The 15,414-nt window shown below is 36.6% G+C and overlaps 1 protein-coding gene across 7 annotated transcripts in view; it reads right to left on the reverse strand.

The window, feature by feature from the left end:
- The window catches only part of WDR7 (WD repeat domain 7), a 145,823-nt gene that overhangs the window by 112,929 nt on the left and 17,480 nt on the right, over positions 1-15,414 (reverse strand). For 6 of the 7 annotated variants that reach the window (XM_075021898.1, XM_075021899.1, XM_075021900.1 and 3 more), the window contains exons 4-14: positions 13,663-13,741; positions 12,961-13,135; positions 10,999-11,075; positions 7,794-7,913; positions 7,452-7,597; positions 6,281-6,383; positions 5,084-5,225; positions 4,322-4,570; positions 3,091-3,311; positions 2,160-2,355; positions 772-986 (exon numbers count right to left, since the gene is read on the reverse strand). In XM_075021898.1, coding sequence (XP_074877999.1) covers positions 772-986; positions 2,160-2,355; positions 3,091-3,311; positions 4,322-4,570; positions 5,084-5,225; positions 6,281-6,383; positions 7,452-7,597; positions 7,794-7,913; positions 10,999-11,075; positions 12,961-13,135; positions 13,663-13,741 — 1,723 coding nt within the window. The remainder of the gene's footprint in view (positions 1-771; positions 987-2,159; positions 2,356-3,090; positions 3,312-4,321; positions 4,571-5,083; positions 5,226-6,280; positions 6,384-7,451; positions 7,598-7,793; positions 7,914-10,998; positions 11,076-12,960; positions 13,136-13,662; positions 13,742-15,414) is intronic. The other variant, XM_075021897.1, reaches the window with a different exon arrangement.

The following is a 15,414-nucleotide window of genomic DNA, read 5'->3' on the forward strand; positions in this document are numbered from 1 at the left end:
ATGCTGATTCCGTTCCTCAAAGTTCACACAAACTGAAAAGGGTGAGACTTGCTTCTGATGGATATGGGTCACAGGCTGGTTCCTTGTCAACCCATCAATACTACAAATTAACAGAATGTATACAATTGAGCAAATATTCCAGATTTTATGAAATGCTGCTAAATCCAGATTTTAAATAAACTCAATCTGAAAAAAACCCAGTAGAATGCATACTGAAATAGGAGGTAACATCATAAACAGTAACATAAATTGAGGAACACATCCAAAGAGATATGGAAGGGATTGTGTTGGGTGATATTAAAAACATATTACTACCTATCTAGAAAGAGAGGAATTTATTTGGTGCATAACCTCTACTCTTACTGAACCTAGAGAAAAGATAGTGAAAGCAGTACAGTTATAGACAGGGAAGAAGAAGTTTAAAAGTGTTAGAATCCAGCAAGGAAAACCACTACCACTGAAAGCACAAAATGGAACAAACATAAACGAAATGTGTTTTTAAAACGTAACTCTAGATAACACCATCTGCATTGGAAGCTGCACAATGACGTTGAAGAAGGCTGGTATTTTTTGTTCAAGGAAAGTGAACTCTTAGGACTGATCCAAGGCCAGGTAAAGCTAGTTCAGGACTTTCTGTTAAAATTTCAGAAAGCTTTGAGTAAGAACCTTTCAGTTACAACGATGAACACTTCCCATATTTTATTCAATTATTTATGGAAATAAATGTTTCAAGTGCTGCATTAAAAATAGACGAACTGAAACACGACTTACCTTGTCAGACGCTTCGGAAGCAAGTAGGTTAGTGGCAAGAGTCTGTAGTTTCTGATGCGCCACGTTTTTCAGAGCAGCCAGACTACGCCTAGTCATGGCCTGCTTCAGGTTGACGGCGGGATGGCTCAGGGAGTCCACAGCCGCTGGGACTGCTTCATCACAGGCATTCAGGATTTCCACTGCTGTTATTCCCATCACACATCTGTCCAGTGCACCTGCAAATATTTTGAAAAGCATGAATTTAAGCAGAAACAATTCAGAATGTCCAAAATATCACAAGTACAACAACGGGCAAAGATAATTTATGCCACAGGATGCAATTCATAAACTTTCCGCTGTGTTAACAGCTATTTGTAGAACTAACATTCCTAAAGGGATGGAATTTCCTAAATTTCCATGAAGCTGAAGTGTGCAAGGAATAAACATATTAACAAAAAACGAGACAAGTTTAAAAAACCCACAATGTGATTCTGTGCTGACCAGACAGTGATGACTGTAATTGCTCAACATTTTTAGTGGAAGGCTGTTTTCAAACATTTTGAATTCCCTCTCCCACCCAACTACCTGTGTGGATTAGATTTTCCACAATGGATTTCAGGTTCCTCTTTGCCTCCTAGAGCTTCAATAAAAACCAATTCTCATCTAGTTTTCACAATAAGCTGCAAATAATATTCAGACATTATTGCAGGTTTGCGGTTTTTTCTTAAGTGAGTGAAGGAGTTAAAAGGTAATTACATATTGCATATATTTTGATGCATTTTTTCCTCACTTATTCCCTGTCAAACATCACAAAACTTTCTAGAACAAAGCTGTTTTTATTTTATGCCTTGTTGCCCATTCTGTTACGGCTCATTTTTAGTTTCTTCTAAACTAAGTGTTAGTCCCTTTAACAAAAAAAAACCAACAAAAAAACCCACAAACCAACCAAAAAATCCTACAGAAAACAATAGAAAAACCAAGACAAACACTGTTTTCACTCTACAGATGAGGAAACTATTGTAGATTCAAGGTACTGCACTTCTACACCAAGCTTTGAAGAAAATTGCTGAGGAAGCACGGTCACTAATAAACTGAGAGAACACTACATGCGCAGCCAGCACTTTAAGTGGTCTCTCTAAAGATAACTAGGAGAACATTTAAGGGTATGATAGCCACAGCAAGCTATTCTTCTCCAAAACTAAATAAGTTATTCCAAATACTAAAATATGTATTTAAGAAAAGCTTATACAATCTAAAAATTTTGTGAATATGTGGAGTGCTATGTTTCCAAATATAAATGTGCAAAAAAATTTTAACTCTTCTCTCAGATGCAAGTTACACAGAACTATAATCAAATACATATATATATATATAAATTGTTTAATCAATATCTTTGAACTTAACCGTACCAGTATCCATTTGCCAGACGTACACAGACCCATCTGAACATCCTACCACCAAATAGTCATCAGAAGGCCTCCATTTTATTACTTGAATAGGGAAAAGGTGACGGGATGCCAGCATGATGCATTTTTTCTCCCGCAGACTCAGAAGACCAACTGAGTGATCACTGGCAACAGAGCAAATACAGTGCTGGACTCTTGCCTAATAAAAGAAAAAAAAAAAAAAAAAGAAAAGAAATCTTAAACATAATGCAGAGAGTTTGCATTTAATAATCTCTTCTTCAGTGGGCCAAGCATGGTGATCAACAACCTATTTTATAAACAAAAAACAGGCACGTAAGTCTATGGATAAACTCACTGAGGTCACCAGAAAGAGTATTTCCCTTGCAGAAATTCTCCTGAAGACAAGCTCTTGCATATCAAAGAACAAACAGGTATTAGAATCTGTTTTGTTGAGCAAAAAAAGAGAAACCATAGTTTTCAAGTAAATCGATGTCATTTTGTTCATTAAATTCTACCTACTCATCCAAGTTACAAAAGACAAAATTGCCTTTAAAACCCATGGCCTAAGTGTTAGGGAATGCTTGGCCGTCACATTCGCAAACACCTTCAGGGGAAAGACTGCTTCAATGTTGTGGAAATCCTCTCCCACTGTTAATGCTGGCCATCATAAAATGCCAAGCATTTCCTTAGCTAGCTAGGTTTTAATATCTATTTTTTCCACTGTTTTTAATCTTTTATGTAGCTAAAACATGATGCACACAAAACCAAGATTAACAGAACAAACGTTTTTATGTGTCTGCAAGAGTTCTACACTGGGTCAGTGCTACATCTTCAGTATTTCATATTAAATTCATATTCTCAAGAAGGATTTGAGGAGCTGTACCATTTATACACAGTGTGAGACAGGTTATCAGACATATCATGTAAAACTTACACTACAGTTTTCTGGTGGAACTAGAAGCTGTGTAATTTCTCCACCATGTACACAGAAGATATGTTTCATCTCTCCAGAAAATATATCCCATATGATGACTGAGAAATCCACACCACCTGAGATCAAATACCTTTGATCATAACGAGAAGAAACCTGATGAGGATACAATAAACATGTGATTTTGTTTCGATGGCCTCGGAGAGTCCGGTGAGGTGGCCAACCTGAGAAATTGGGTAAGGGGTGAAAAGAGGAAAAGAAAATTTAGAGAGAGAGAGAGAAAAAAAAAAAAGTAATTCAGTAGAACAATTAACAATCCAAACCACTGTTCTTGATTAAAAAAAAAGAAACAAAAAACCCCAAAAAACCCAGACATACTGCAATTTTTGACAGAAATTCTTATAAAATTAGCTTTGTCTTTTTTTAAAATGTTCATAATTTTTTCTACTGGACACAGACTGAATGATTCATTTTGTTTTGCTGTACTTCCTCACTTTGAAGTAATTCAGCTTTTTATAAGGGTAAGAACCACCAACACTTATTTGCAGAATGATGCATCAACTCTGAGGCAATCCAGCTTCATATTAAGAAAAAAAAATTTGTATAAAGTTATATACAGTAAATCAGTTACATAAAGGAAACAGTACAACCAACAGCCTTGTATATAACTGACAAGCTCGTACTTGTATTCACAGAAAAATATCTACATGTCTTTTTCATTTATTAGCATTTGTAAAATCAAACCCAAAAAGTATTAAAATAACATTATCTGGAACCAAAATATACAACAGCAGGCCAAGGTATAACACTCAACTAACTACACAATACGCAAAGAGGAATTCTCTGTTAGATGTGTTATTTTCCCAACGACAGCTCCATAGGCACACCGATAGCCCAGCTGAACGCAGTGCCCAGAACAATTCTGAGATAGAGACGGGAGGTGTGCCTTGCCGTATCTTTGCTACTGCATCTCAAAAACCCAGGAGAAATATCCAAAGCTTTCCAGTGAAGGGACCTTGCCCAAAATTGATGCAAGCTGGCCACAGTTAATTTATTACTTGGGTTTCTCATTATAAGTAATAGAACACCAAAAATGGTTAAGAAAAGAGCAATATGATTTCTACCTGTAAAATGACTTAAAGCTCACTTTGTGAAATTATTTCTTACTTCAGTATATTTCGTGACAGGCACACACTGTAATCCAACTGTGCTTTTCAAAAGCTTATTTGCATACCTCTCCTAAGCATATGCTCTCCTTGCAGCAGCTGAACTATAGCAGTTTGTGTTGCTGGCACAATAACAATGCTTCCATCTTCACGACCACAAACCAAACGCCCATGTGCTGGGATATACACACTGGCTGTAACTTTAAGTGGTTCATTGATGTTTGGTATTAAGCTTAGTTGGTCTATAATCCCAGCAGGGCGAGGAGTAAGTTTATCAAAAGCTTCCTGGAGGGATACTGAAGTTGTCGTTTGCAGTCCTGTTTAAAAAGAAAAGAAAAAAAAAAAAAGCAAGGGGTGAGGTGGGAGGAGGATTTTAAAAAAAATCAAGAATGGAAATTAGAAAAGGTTTTCTGAAGATACCAAAGTTTAAATACACCATGTTACAATGCTTTGTTCAAAGTAAATGGTACATACTGGAGATTAATTTACTGACTACCTGAGTGAAGCTACAGCAACACATGGAAACGATATATGAGAGAACTGGAAAAGGATATGATTTAAGCTACATTGGCAGGCAGCAATGACCATAGCTAGTATTTGGAATAAAGCAGTTAAATTGTAATAACTGAAAAATATTCAGAGTCAATGAAGATTTTGATCATATATGAAAAAAAATTAAGTTACTTTAACTCTTAAAAAAAAACAGCTTCATGTATCTGTAGGAAAAGCAGCAGTGCTTTATCCAGCAACAAAATACATATTGAAAAAAAAAAAAAAAAAAAGAGATGCCCATTAAAAGACTTGGCAACAAAACTGTTAATTAGGTATACCTTTTGCACTATCTTGTTGTTCAAGAGTATCAGGCACACTCCAAATACACAGTCTCCCTGAAGAGTCTCCTTGGATTAACAGTTTATAGGAAAACTCCCTATGTCCACAGAAGAATCGAGTAACCGGAGGACATATTAGTAGCTGTTAAAAAAAAAAATAAAAAATTAACAACTTCAGAACACATGCAAACCATATACTGATCTCAAAATTTACTTTCCCCACATAATCCTCTGTACCTTTTAAAAGCAAGACAAAAAAAATAGATACTTTATGCTTTATCTTTCTTACAGGAGGAAGAATAAATACAGCAATATGAATCAGAAGAAACAAGTCACAAGTTTAGGGGAGAGGAAAAAGGATTTTTGTACATATTTGGTTTCGTTCTAAATATATTCATATTTAGAATATTTTATATATACGTGTGCATTCTAAAATTGTTAACATTCTAATTGCAGTGGTGAGTTGAAGTTATACCACTCAGTAAGGAACATGGTCCACAACAAAAGTAAAAAAGTTTTAGTATTGATTGACAACAACAAAAAAATCAAATATATAAATGTTTCAAGGTCCAAATTTGGCAACAGGTTAAAAGGTTAAGATAAAAAAAGGATTCCTACAATAGTCTTGTAATAACAGCATTTGTAAATCAGACAGTTACTTATACCTAATAGTATAGGTGTAAGTACTAGATATATCATACAGCAGTCTTAGATATATTAGTTTATAGCAGAAAAATACAATAGCAGTATTATAGCAGTTCACAATACAGTATAAAAATGAAGTATAGCTCAAAGAGGACTTAGGCCTATGAAATTTGATTTTCTTTACTTTGCAAGGATTAAGCTTTCAAATTCCAAGTTGTGATTCTAAAAGCTCTTGCTCAATTATTGCCTAATCATCATGCACATCACAACTCAACTTCTAATTCTCCAGGCATTGATAAATGATAATGTGTCAGTATACAGGAACTGAAGATTCACTTGACCAGAGACTAACCTCTGCATTTATTTGAAAACCAACAAGAACCAAACCAAACCAAACAGCAGGGTAATTGTATCTGTCTACTTTCTCTAAGAAAAGAAGAAATCCTAAAGGTCTACTTTGAAAGAGAAGAACTTGTCATGATGTATGCATGTTTCAACTCTCTAAAAGAGAAATGCAGTCCATAAAAGAAACTCCAAAGAAATATATTTTACCTGTTTATCTGCTCTGTCCAACACACTGTACAATAAAGGCGGAATTAGATTTTCTACTGCTTTCCCCACATCTCTGCGAAATGAATCACTAGCTGGTAGACAGCTGGGTTTAAGAACAAAGAGAAAGGAATCAAATCCCTTGTATTACTAGAGAGTGATCACTACATCACTACCTAACTAAATAATACTAAGCAAAAGCAACCCCCAAGCCCTTAAACATTACATTTTTTTCAATTGTTAATACAGTGTATAGCAGATCATTACTCTAATTTTAATGTACAGGGTATGCTTCATCAATTAATAACTGCTCCAAATGTGTCCAGCTCAGTTCCCCCACACATTCAGAACTGAAGGAAAAAAGAATGAAGGAAGCCTGGTTTTAGGTCCGCTTTGGACTTCAACACACCTGGCCTCCCTCAGGACCAAAACACACCAAACCCAGGGATTCCTCTGGCAGATCACCAGATAGATCTGCTTGCATCCTTATGCTCTGATCACTTAAGAGGGTGAGAAAGGAGTTCTCACCTAATTTATGTGAGAATATTCAAGGATCTCCAAGATAAAACTGTATCTCTACCCAGAACAAGATGTTTGCATGTCATGAAGATGTCAGAAGAAAAGTTTTTTATTTTACTTTTGCCATTCTACATTTATTTAACCTTTTTGATACCTAATTTTAAATTAATTTTGTATTTTCACATTTATGTGCACAAACTCAGCTGTTCGCGCCTTCCCTTCGTGGGCTGGAAGAGTATTCTGTTACAGTAATACAATCATCATTTACATTCTACTCCATACAGAAAAATCTTATTTCTTCCTTATTTAGACCTGGTTAAGGAAATATTTAAGTTGAATTTTATTTTATGACACTTTTTCAACAGCAAAATGCACCTCTTCCCATCACACAGCTCCATTAGGAAGTGAGAAAGAGTGTAGTATCAGAAAATAGTGAAGCAATCTTGGTTGAGGCAATCTAAATTACTGAGCATTTCTTCAACATGATACATTTAGGGGACACACACTTTAAAATATGCTCATGGAATACTAGTTTCTGCAACATGCATATGATTTTGTAACAAAATAAAAGCCAAAGATACTCAATATTTCTTCAAAGTTGCTCATGTTTCTATCTCAAAATAATAAATAAATGGAGTATTTCATTGTTGAATACCTGGCTGGTAATTTATATATGAAACTCTGTCCATCTTCTGTCCATACAATCACTTTATCAGCTGACACAAAGTCACCACCAGTCCAGGTCTGATCGTTTTCACTAGGGACTGAACATAAGAGGGAATAATCTCCAGCATCAAAAACCTGAAAAGAAACAGCAAAGCCTGTTGTCATTAACCAATTACAGATTAAAATGCCCAGAGAGCAGCTAATTTCGATTTCAATATAGACACATTAAAAGGACTTAGAGCATCTTGATCTAAATGTCTTACTGGCAATCTAATTAAATCAGCTTCTACAGTGAAAAGCAGCCAGGTGTTGTTCAGCTAGCTTGCCTTACCCTCCAGTATTTGGAACACACTACCAACAACGACCGCTGGGTAAACGCACAGAAAGAAATGCTTTGACAGTTTTGACAATAAATAGGTTTTGATTCCTCTTCAAATACTGGTGTTGTATCCTAAAAACAAACAAACAAAACCAACATTAAATTAACTGCATTTTATTTAAAATTATAAATCTGAAATTAAATAGAGCCATATTACCTTATTATAGAACAACATCTTCAAAAAAGGCATTTCTTGATGGTTTTAAATTTACTCAAGTCAAAAGCTTGTCAATGTTTCTGTAAATTTTAACTGAAATAAATGCTTATGTTTTATTTTGATACTCTATGGGTATATCATACCTTGAATACCAACTCTCCTGTGATAAAGAGTCAAGTCTGCAGACTCTGTCACGAGTACAAGAGTAGCAAATGTGCAGAAAAGAAGTGATAGGTAAGAAATTGGCTTGTAGAGACAGACAAAAAAGACACCACCAGCAGGTTATCACTTTTATTTAGAGAGCGTATGTGTATAGCTATAATCAGGCACGAAGACTGACCAGCACACCAGCAGAGCCGGAGAGCTGAACTGCTGAATACGCGAGCCCATTCCCTTCCTCACGTCTCAAAGTTTTCAGCTGTAGACTGACCCTTGGCCAGAGGTTAAGATTCAGTCACTGCTGACAACATTCTTTTGAGATTCAACCTAGCACTATCAAATAGCACAGGATCTTAATCATTTAGCCCAACACCCTCTACCGAGTCCAAGTATCAGACTGATCTACCCCATTGGTGCTGTACCTTGATTAATCTGGGCCCACCTTAAAGCAAAACTTTCTCTTCTGGTTGTATTAAAGATGGCCACTGCTAACCTGTCCAGATCCAGAACACACAGGAACTAGATCCCAAACTAATCCTCACTTTGACTGAGTGTCCATTTTCATTCTGACTTGAGATACCATAAAGGAAGGAGGGACAGTCATGCCATTTCATCACCTGAAAAGTCTGGTTTACAGTTATAAAAACCTGGCTGAAACAACAGAATGCAGATACCCTGCTATGGTATAAACAGGAGACCTACAGAAAGACCTGTCTGCAATGCCAGTCACTTTAACTGATTTCAAAGGGCTCTTCACTTTCATAAAAAGCAACCTTATTTATTGAGACAGGGCAGAGAAAGTCAGGATAGCCAGGCAATTAAGGCAGAAGCAGGGACTCAGATGTCCTAGATCACAACTCCTTACTCTGTTACAGATCTCTATGGCAAGACAGTATTTTCCTGAAATATTTCCTCAACTTCAAGATGGGGAATAAGCATTATGTCCTACACAGAAGCCATTTAAGTGCTCAGACAACGTGACAGCAATCAGCATCTGAAACTGAGAGTCTCTATACAGAACAACACACAGATGGAAATTGGATAACAAGAAAATACCCGGCTGATTTTTTTTCTTGCTCAAATTGAACTTAGGAACATGACAGAGAATATGCAATGGAAAAGGGACTACGCCATCTCATAAATGCCAGATGGCCAACTTCGAAGGAGAAACCAAACACTTGTAACAGTTCTTATTCTATTATTCCTCATAAGGAGATCTGCAAGAGCATGTGGTATCCTCTTTCATCACTTAAGTCCAACAAATTCCCCAGCTGGACAGATTAGTGGTGCCTATTTAGTATCATCACTGTCAATGAATTACCTTGCACCCAGATAGCTGAAACGAAGCAGATTCAGCTCACGTTTCATTCTTTCAAGGTTCCCCATATCCCAAATACACTAGACAGTGATAAGCTCCTGTTTAGCTACATCTTCGCGTTTCTTACTTTAGTAACAGCCAATACTCTTCACTGCTTACAGCTGCCTCTTTTTTTTTTTGTCGCTGTTAAACGTGATGTTAGCTAAAACATTACTAGCTGCATAACAAGGGTTTCCGGAAAATGCTTTGAGAGCAACATAATTTCATCAAGTTTGAAACTATGAAGCAAAAAACCATGAATACCACCTCTGTTCCCTGACAAGGTCAAAAGGAAAGAATTCCATTATATTGGTCTTCCAAGCTAATGCAAACTGCATTGCTTTTGCATTATAAATATTCTGGAAATAAACAAGTTCAACAAAAAAATAGTTCATTTATATATCTAAGGTTATTTTTCCATAGGTGCTATAGTAAAGTACATCTTTTACAAGAGGTTTCTCTGAATAGCTAATTAGCCAGAGGTCTATGAGACATGTAGCAAATCTCCTTTAAGTCCTTTAAGACTTTTATTCATTAGGACACAGGAAGGCAGGAACTGCCAAGTAACAAAGAGAACTCTAGATAACCCCTAATAATGAATATTCCTAAAAACTGTACTCTGCTCAGCAAACCCTTCAGGCATCTCCACACCTCTCCGTACCTTTCTCAAAGAAAATACTACATTTATATAATAAAATCTAATACTAAATTTAACTATGATGAAAATTTTTTAAAATTTAAGTACAGATATTTTAAGAGCATAAGAAATGCAGCTAGAGAACTTAATCTTAAAAAAAATGAAGCATTGTGATAAAGTCACTTCTATAATGCCACCACCATATTAAGACCCACACTTCCTATGTAGTACAGGGCAAGCTTTAACTCTGACTTATTTCTTCTATCTGTACTATACAGAGTAAACATGTATTTATTAACATCATCTCTTTCAACTAATGAGTAGTTATACAGCAAGCTCTTGCATTTTTGCGTGTACTGAATAAAGTTATGCATGCAGTACAGCACCCCATCAGTTTGGAAAGTTAAACATTACTGTAACAATCTTTGTTACTAAATTCCCTTTGGAACTCAAATCTCCTGTGGAATGTAATATGAGATGACTTAACGAAAGAATAGGACTTTTAAAGGGGAAAAATTAAAAGGAAAACATTTGTATATTAACAAGAATATTTGTACATTTAACACAAATAATTAAATGGTACAAAAAAAAAAGATTTGTAGAAATTGGAGTTTATCCTACTCCTGATTTTGAAATAAGTTCTCTGAGTCTAATCTTTCTCATGTTTGGAGTTCTGCTGGTAACTTGAAGAATCAGTAAAGCAAAATTAAGGAAGTTGATTCTCAAATGGCAAACAGGAAAAACAGCATAATATCATTAGGTAGCTGGAAGAACAGGAAACAACATTAACAGAAGCTCTCCCTTCATCACAACAGGAAATATCATTAATTCAAAAGCCTTTGTTTACCTGCATCCGACTAACTTCAGAGGTTATTATCCATACTTTCAGGATGCCAGTCACTGAAACTGCTACAACAGTATCCTCTGGGGAAAAACAAACATTAGGCTGATAAGTACAAGGACGTCTTCATTTTGTTGCACACTTGTGCTTATCTGAGTACAAAAATATACTGAGAGTACCTCAACATTAAAAGTTTACCAAAACATTCCTGAAGTGTTTGCTTCAAAATCAAATGTTTATTTGCAAAGTGGTATTCCAGAAGTACATATGCACATGCACAGATTCCATGGGTTTGTGTTTACATCTCAATTAATACTCAGGGCTCAAATTAAATGGGGGAAGGGAAGTCACAGTTGTTTCTAGTATTGCTATCACACATTGTGGGCTGTCCCATCACTCTCCCCAAAGGCAAGGGGTTACTCTCCCAAGAGGAGAGATTTGTTGCTTATGCCTAGCTGTCTGCCCACACCAGCCTGCAAGGACACTGAAGTTTAATGGGAAACATGCTCCAGTTGTACAGCTGCCCAAGCATCTCTTGGCTGCAGGTTCCCAAAGGGCATCTCTGCAAAATTACTCCATTAGAGTTACTGCCTTCAGAAAAACCAAAGTATATCAAGTGCTAGTCAAACTTTCTAGACATTCGTGTTTCTACCAGACAAATCTGGTGTAAAACCAAAATCCAAGGCGTAACTTCTTGATTACAGTATAAAAGCAATTACAAAACAAGAAATAAAATTAAAGACAGTATCAGGAAACACTTAATACCAGAGTTCACTTCCAGTTGTTCCAGCAACTTAAATGGTGTGGGGATAGCAATCGAGCTTTCCCTTCCAGGACTTCAGGAACACTCAGTTTACAACTCTGTCAGCCTTAACTCAAGATAAAAGTCTCTCCTTTTTGTCAGGATCATCTTCCTTAATGTTCCCCAAACCTCTTAGGAATTACAGTCTCCACAACAGGAAAACCTGAGTGAGACACCTCTCCACCTCAGCTGCCAGAATTTAAAGCCTAACAAATTAACACAAACTAGCAGAGCAAAACAGATGTGTGGACAGGTATCACTTCAAGCCATGTCAACTAATCTACCACCAAACATGAGCCTGCTCACATACCTCTCACTAAACTGACTGTCATCACTTTTAGAAGTTCCTCCCTCTACAGTCTTTAGTTTTTTTTAATCCTATTGTATACTTTAATCAGCATATTCCTTAAACACATTTCCTACAATAATAGCTTTGAAAATGTTATGACAGTACTTTTTGTAAGCTACTAATCACAAGAAATACTCATAGTACGTATATATCTTGTAAAAAATTACAAAGTTTGGCTTGCCAAATGATCTCGATATATACTATACATCACATTAGTAATGCAGATGACAGCCTTAGCATTTAGAGTGCTTGCACCCCTTCCTTCAGTCTCATGCCAGTTTCCAGACTTTTGCTGTCAGAGTGCTCTCCAGAACTCTTTCTCAATTCTCAAAGAGAAAATAAGTTATCACCCTAATGGAATATGCTTTAATTAAAAAAAAAAAAAAAAAAAGAAAGCACTCTTCCCGTAGGAAGGTTCCTTGTCTTGCAGGTTTCAGCAGATGCACACACTGAAGATGACAGAACTGAATCTATCTAGTAGGTGAGCCTGGATCCTGACGAGCACACACACACAGGGCGACTTGGCTAGATTTTAGGTTCTGTTCATCAGAAAGCAGTTACATTTTAGCCAGAGCCAAAACTCTCATTTGATGGAACAGCAACAGAGATAATACCGCATAGATACTAACTAGCCTCTTTTTCAGGGACTAGAAACAGCCATATATACTTGCTTTTTGGAAAGGTTAGTGCTTGCTGGGTGTTGCCCAAGATCACAGGGAGTAATGTTCTAATTCCTCCCCAGGTCCTTGAAAAAGTTGAAAACAGTGTTTCTCTCACAGGGAGGCAAAGCCATAACAAAAGCAAGAAAAATAATTACCTTGTGTTCTATCGGATCGAATGATAGTCATTGAGCTGATCCAGTCAGGAGATATCTTTGATAATAAAGAATAAAGAACTTCAAGGCTAGTAGCATCCACAACAAGAATTTCTGGATAATGTCCATGGCATAATAATCTTCCTTCACGCTGAGTCCCAACTGTAAACTGATAGAACTAAACGGATATTAACAAAATACAGAAATTATCCTCCTTGTGACACACTGGCTACTTCATTTTTAATCCAAACCATAACTTCATAAAAATATTCTAATGCCTATATGTTTAGAAATTACTATTCTGCACTAACGAGGGGAGCTTTTTGCAGAAGCCCCCTTGCTCCTGTTCTCTTCCCAAGGCAATCCTTACCCTGTACACCCAGCTCTCCTGTGGCTGACAGAAGCCTGCCTCAGCCTTCCCTGCTAAGATCATTCTTATGCTCCCACCTCCCCTGGCAGTACTCCTCCAAAAATTTTCTTTCCAGCCTCTCTTATTAACTATGATACATTTTTTCAAATGCTGAAAAAATGCCCTAGGGCATTTGATGATACAGCATAAACTATGTAGGAGATACTGAAATATGCATATAATGTCATTATTAAGCTTAAAACCAAACAAAACAGCCTTGCTTTGATAACTGATCTATAGTTATCCATGCATTACAATATAGAATAGGACCTCTGAAACATACACAAAGTACTAACCTGTATGCCAGTATGTGTGCAGGCTAGTTTAGTAAACTCTATGCATCTCCCATCATTCACATCCCACAGACACATCTCCCTGAAATATAAAAGGCAGATTAAAACTACATGGAAAATATTTCAATTGTCCAAGAGTCTAAAAATCATTTACATCAGGAGAAACTTAACCATTTGAACCATTTGTTAGTGACTATATGAATTGTATTTAGATAAAGGAAACTCAAAAGCAACTTGAATTTCCAGTCCTTCTATGTGAATCTAGACAACCTCTTCTTCCCTACAAAGATAAGGGAAACCAGTGAAATGCCAAGGTTCATCATAAACAATCAATGTTAAGTAAACACAAGTATACAACAGAGAATTTCTCACTTCTCTCACAAATGTTTCAAGTCATTACATACTTCTACTGCATCCCTAAGTCATCCAAAGATTAGCCTGCCTCCTCCCCATTTGTAAGGAAGAGAATAGCATTACAGAAAACAGAACTGTGTCAGGTGGCAGTGAACGCTGCGGGTTTTTCTGAAGGCCCAGGCTGTTGAGAGGTGGAAGCATCACCTGGTACTCTTCAGCACTTGTAAGACCAAACTGAAAGCACTAAACAACAAATTATAAATAGTACCAGTAGATACTTTTCTGACTTGCCTTATGAACAAATATTAGTTACCTATATTAATTCATTCCAATTAGCAGCCATTCTCCCTATTTACAGTATTTTTAAAAAAACCCAACACTTTTAAAATTTTATATTAAAATTTAATCAGAACAGAATCTGTCAGCTGCTTTCTCAACTTTTTTCCCTTTACATCAGATATATAATTTCACAATGAAAACATATTTTGGTTCTAAATCCAATGGAAAAGATTACATAGTACTGCAATCACTACAAGATGGAAATTCTAAGTTTTGACACATTCAACTCTCAACTTACAGGTTAGAAGGTTCTTCAGTCATATTGTTCCCTGCTTTTTCCAGATAAAAAACTTCTTTATTTTATTTGGATAAATGACAGACCTATACCTGGCCAGCTACATTTACACAGGCAGAGGTTAAGAAATTTCTTCCTCAACCAAAGTTGAGCAAATCGGCCTCAGCCTGGAGGTCCACCTTTCCATAAAAGCCTTTTAAAAACAAAGCAGATAAACAAAAAATCCAGACTCAAACTTCTTTCTCCTTTTCTGGTATGCAAAACAAGCTTATGAAAGTCTGTCATTCTAACAGTAAGTTCTGTACATGAATGAAGCAGCCCTCAAGAACAGACTGATGCTCTTGGAAGGAATACCGTTGCAAATATTTCCAGGTCAAATATTCTGCCTAGTTGTCATGGTTTAATCCCAGCCAGCAACTAACCACCACACAGCTGCTCACTCACTTGCCCCCCACCCAGCAGGATGGGGGAGAGAATCAGGAAAAAAAAAGTAAAACTCATGGGTTGAGACAAGAACAGTTTAATAAAACAGAAAGGAAGAAACTAATAATGATAATAGTAACAATAATAAAATGACATTAATAATAAAAGGACTGGAATATACAAGTGATGCACAATGCAGTTGCTCACCACCCACTGACTGATGCCCAGTTAGCTCCCGAACAGTGATCCCCCCAGCCCCACTCCCCCCAGTTTAGATACTGGGCATGATGCCATATGGTATGGAATATCACTTTGGCCAGTTTGGGTCACTGCCCTGGCTGTGTCCCCTCCCAACTTGTTGTGCCCCTCCAGCCTTCCTGCTGGCTGGGCATGAGAAACTGAAA

This window comes from Buteo buteo, chromosome Z, assembly GCF_964188355.1.
Source record: "Buteo buteo chromosome Z, bButBut1.hap1.1, whole genome shotgun sequence".
Classification (NCBI taxonomy): domain Eukaryota; kingdom Metazoa; phylum Chordata; class Aves; order Accipitriformes; family Accipitridae; genus Buteo; species Buteo buteo.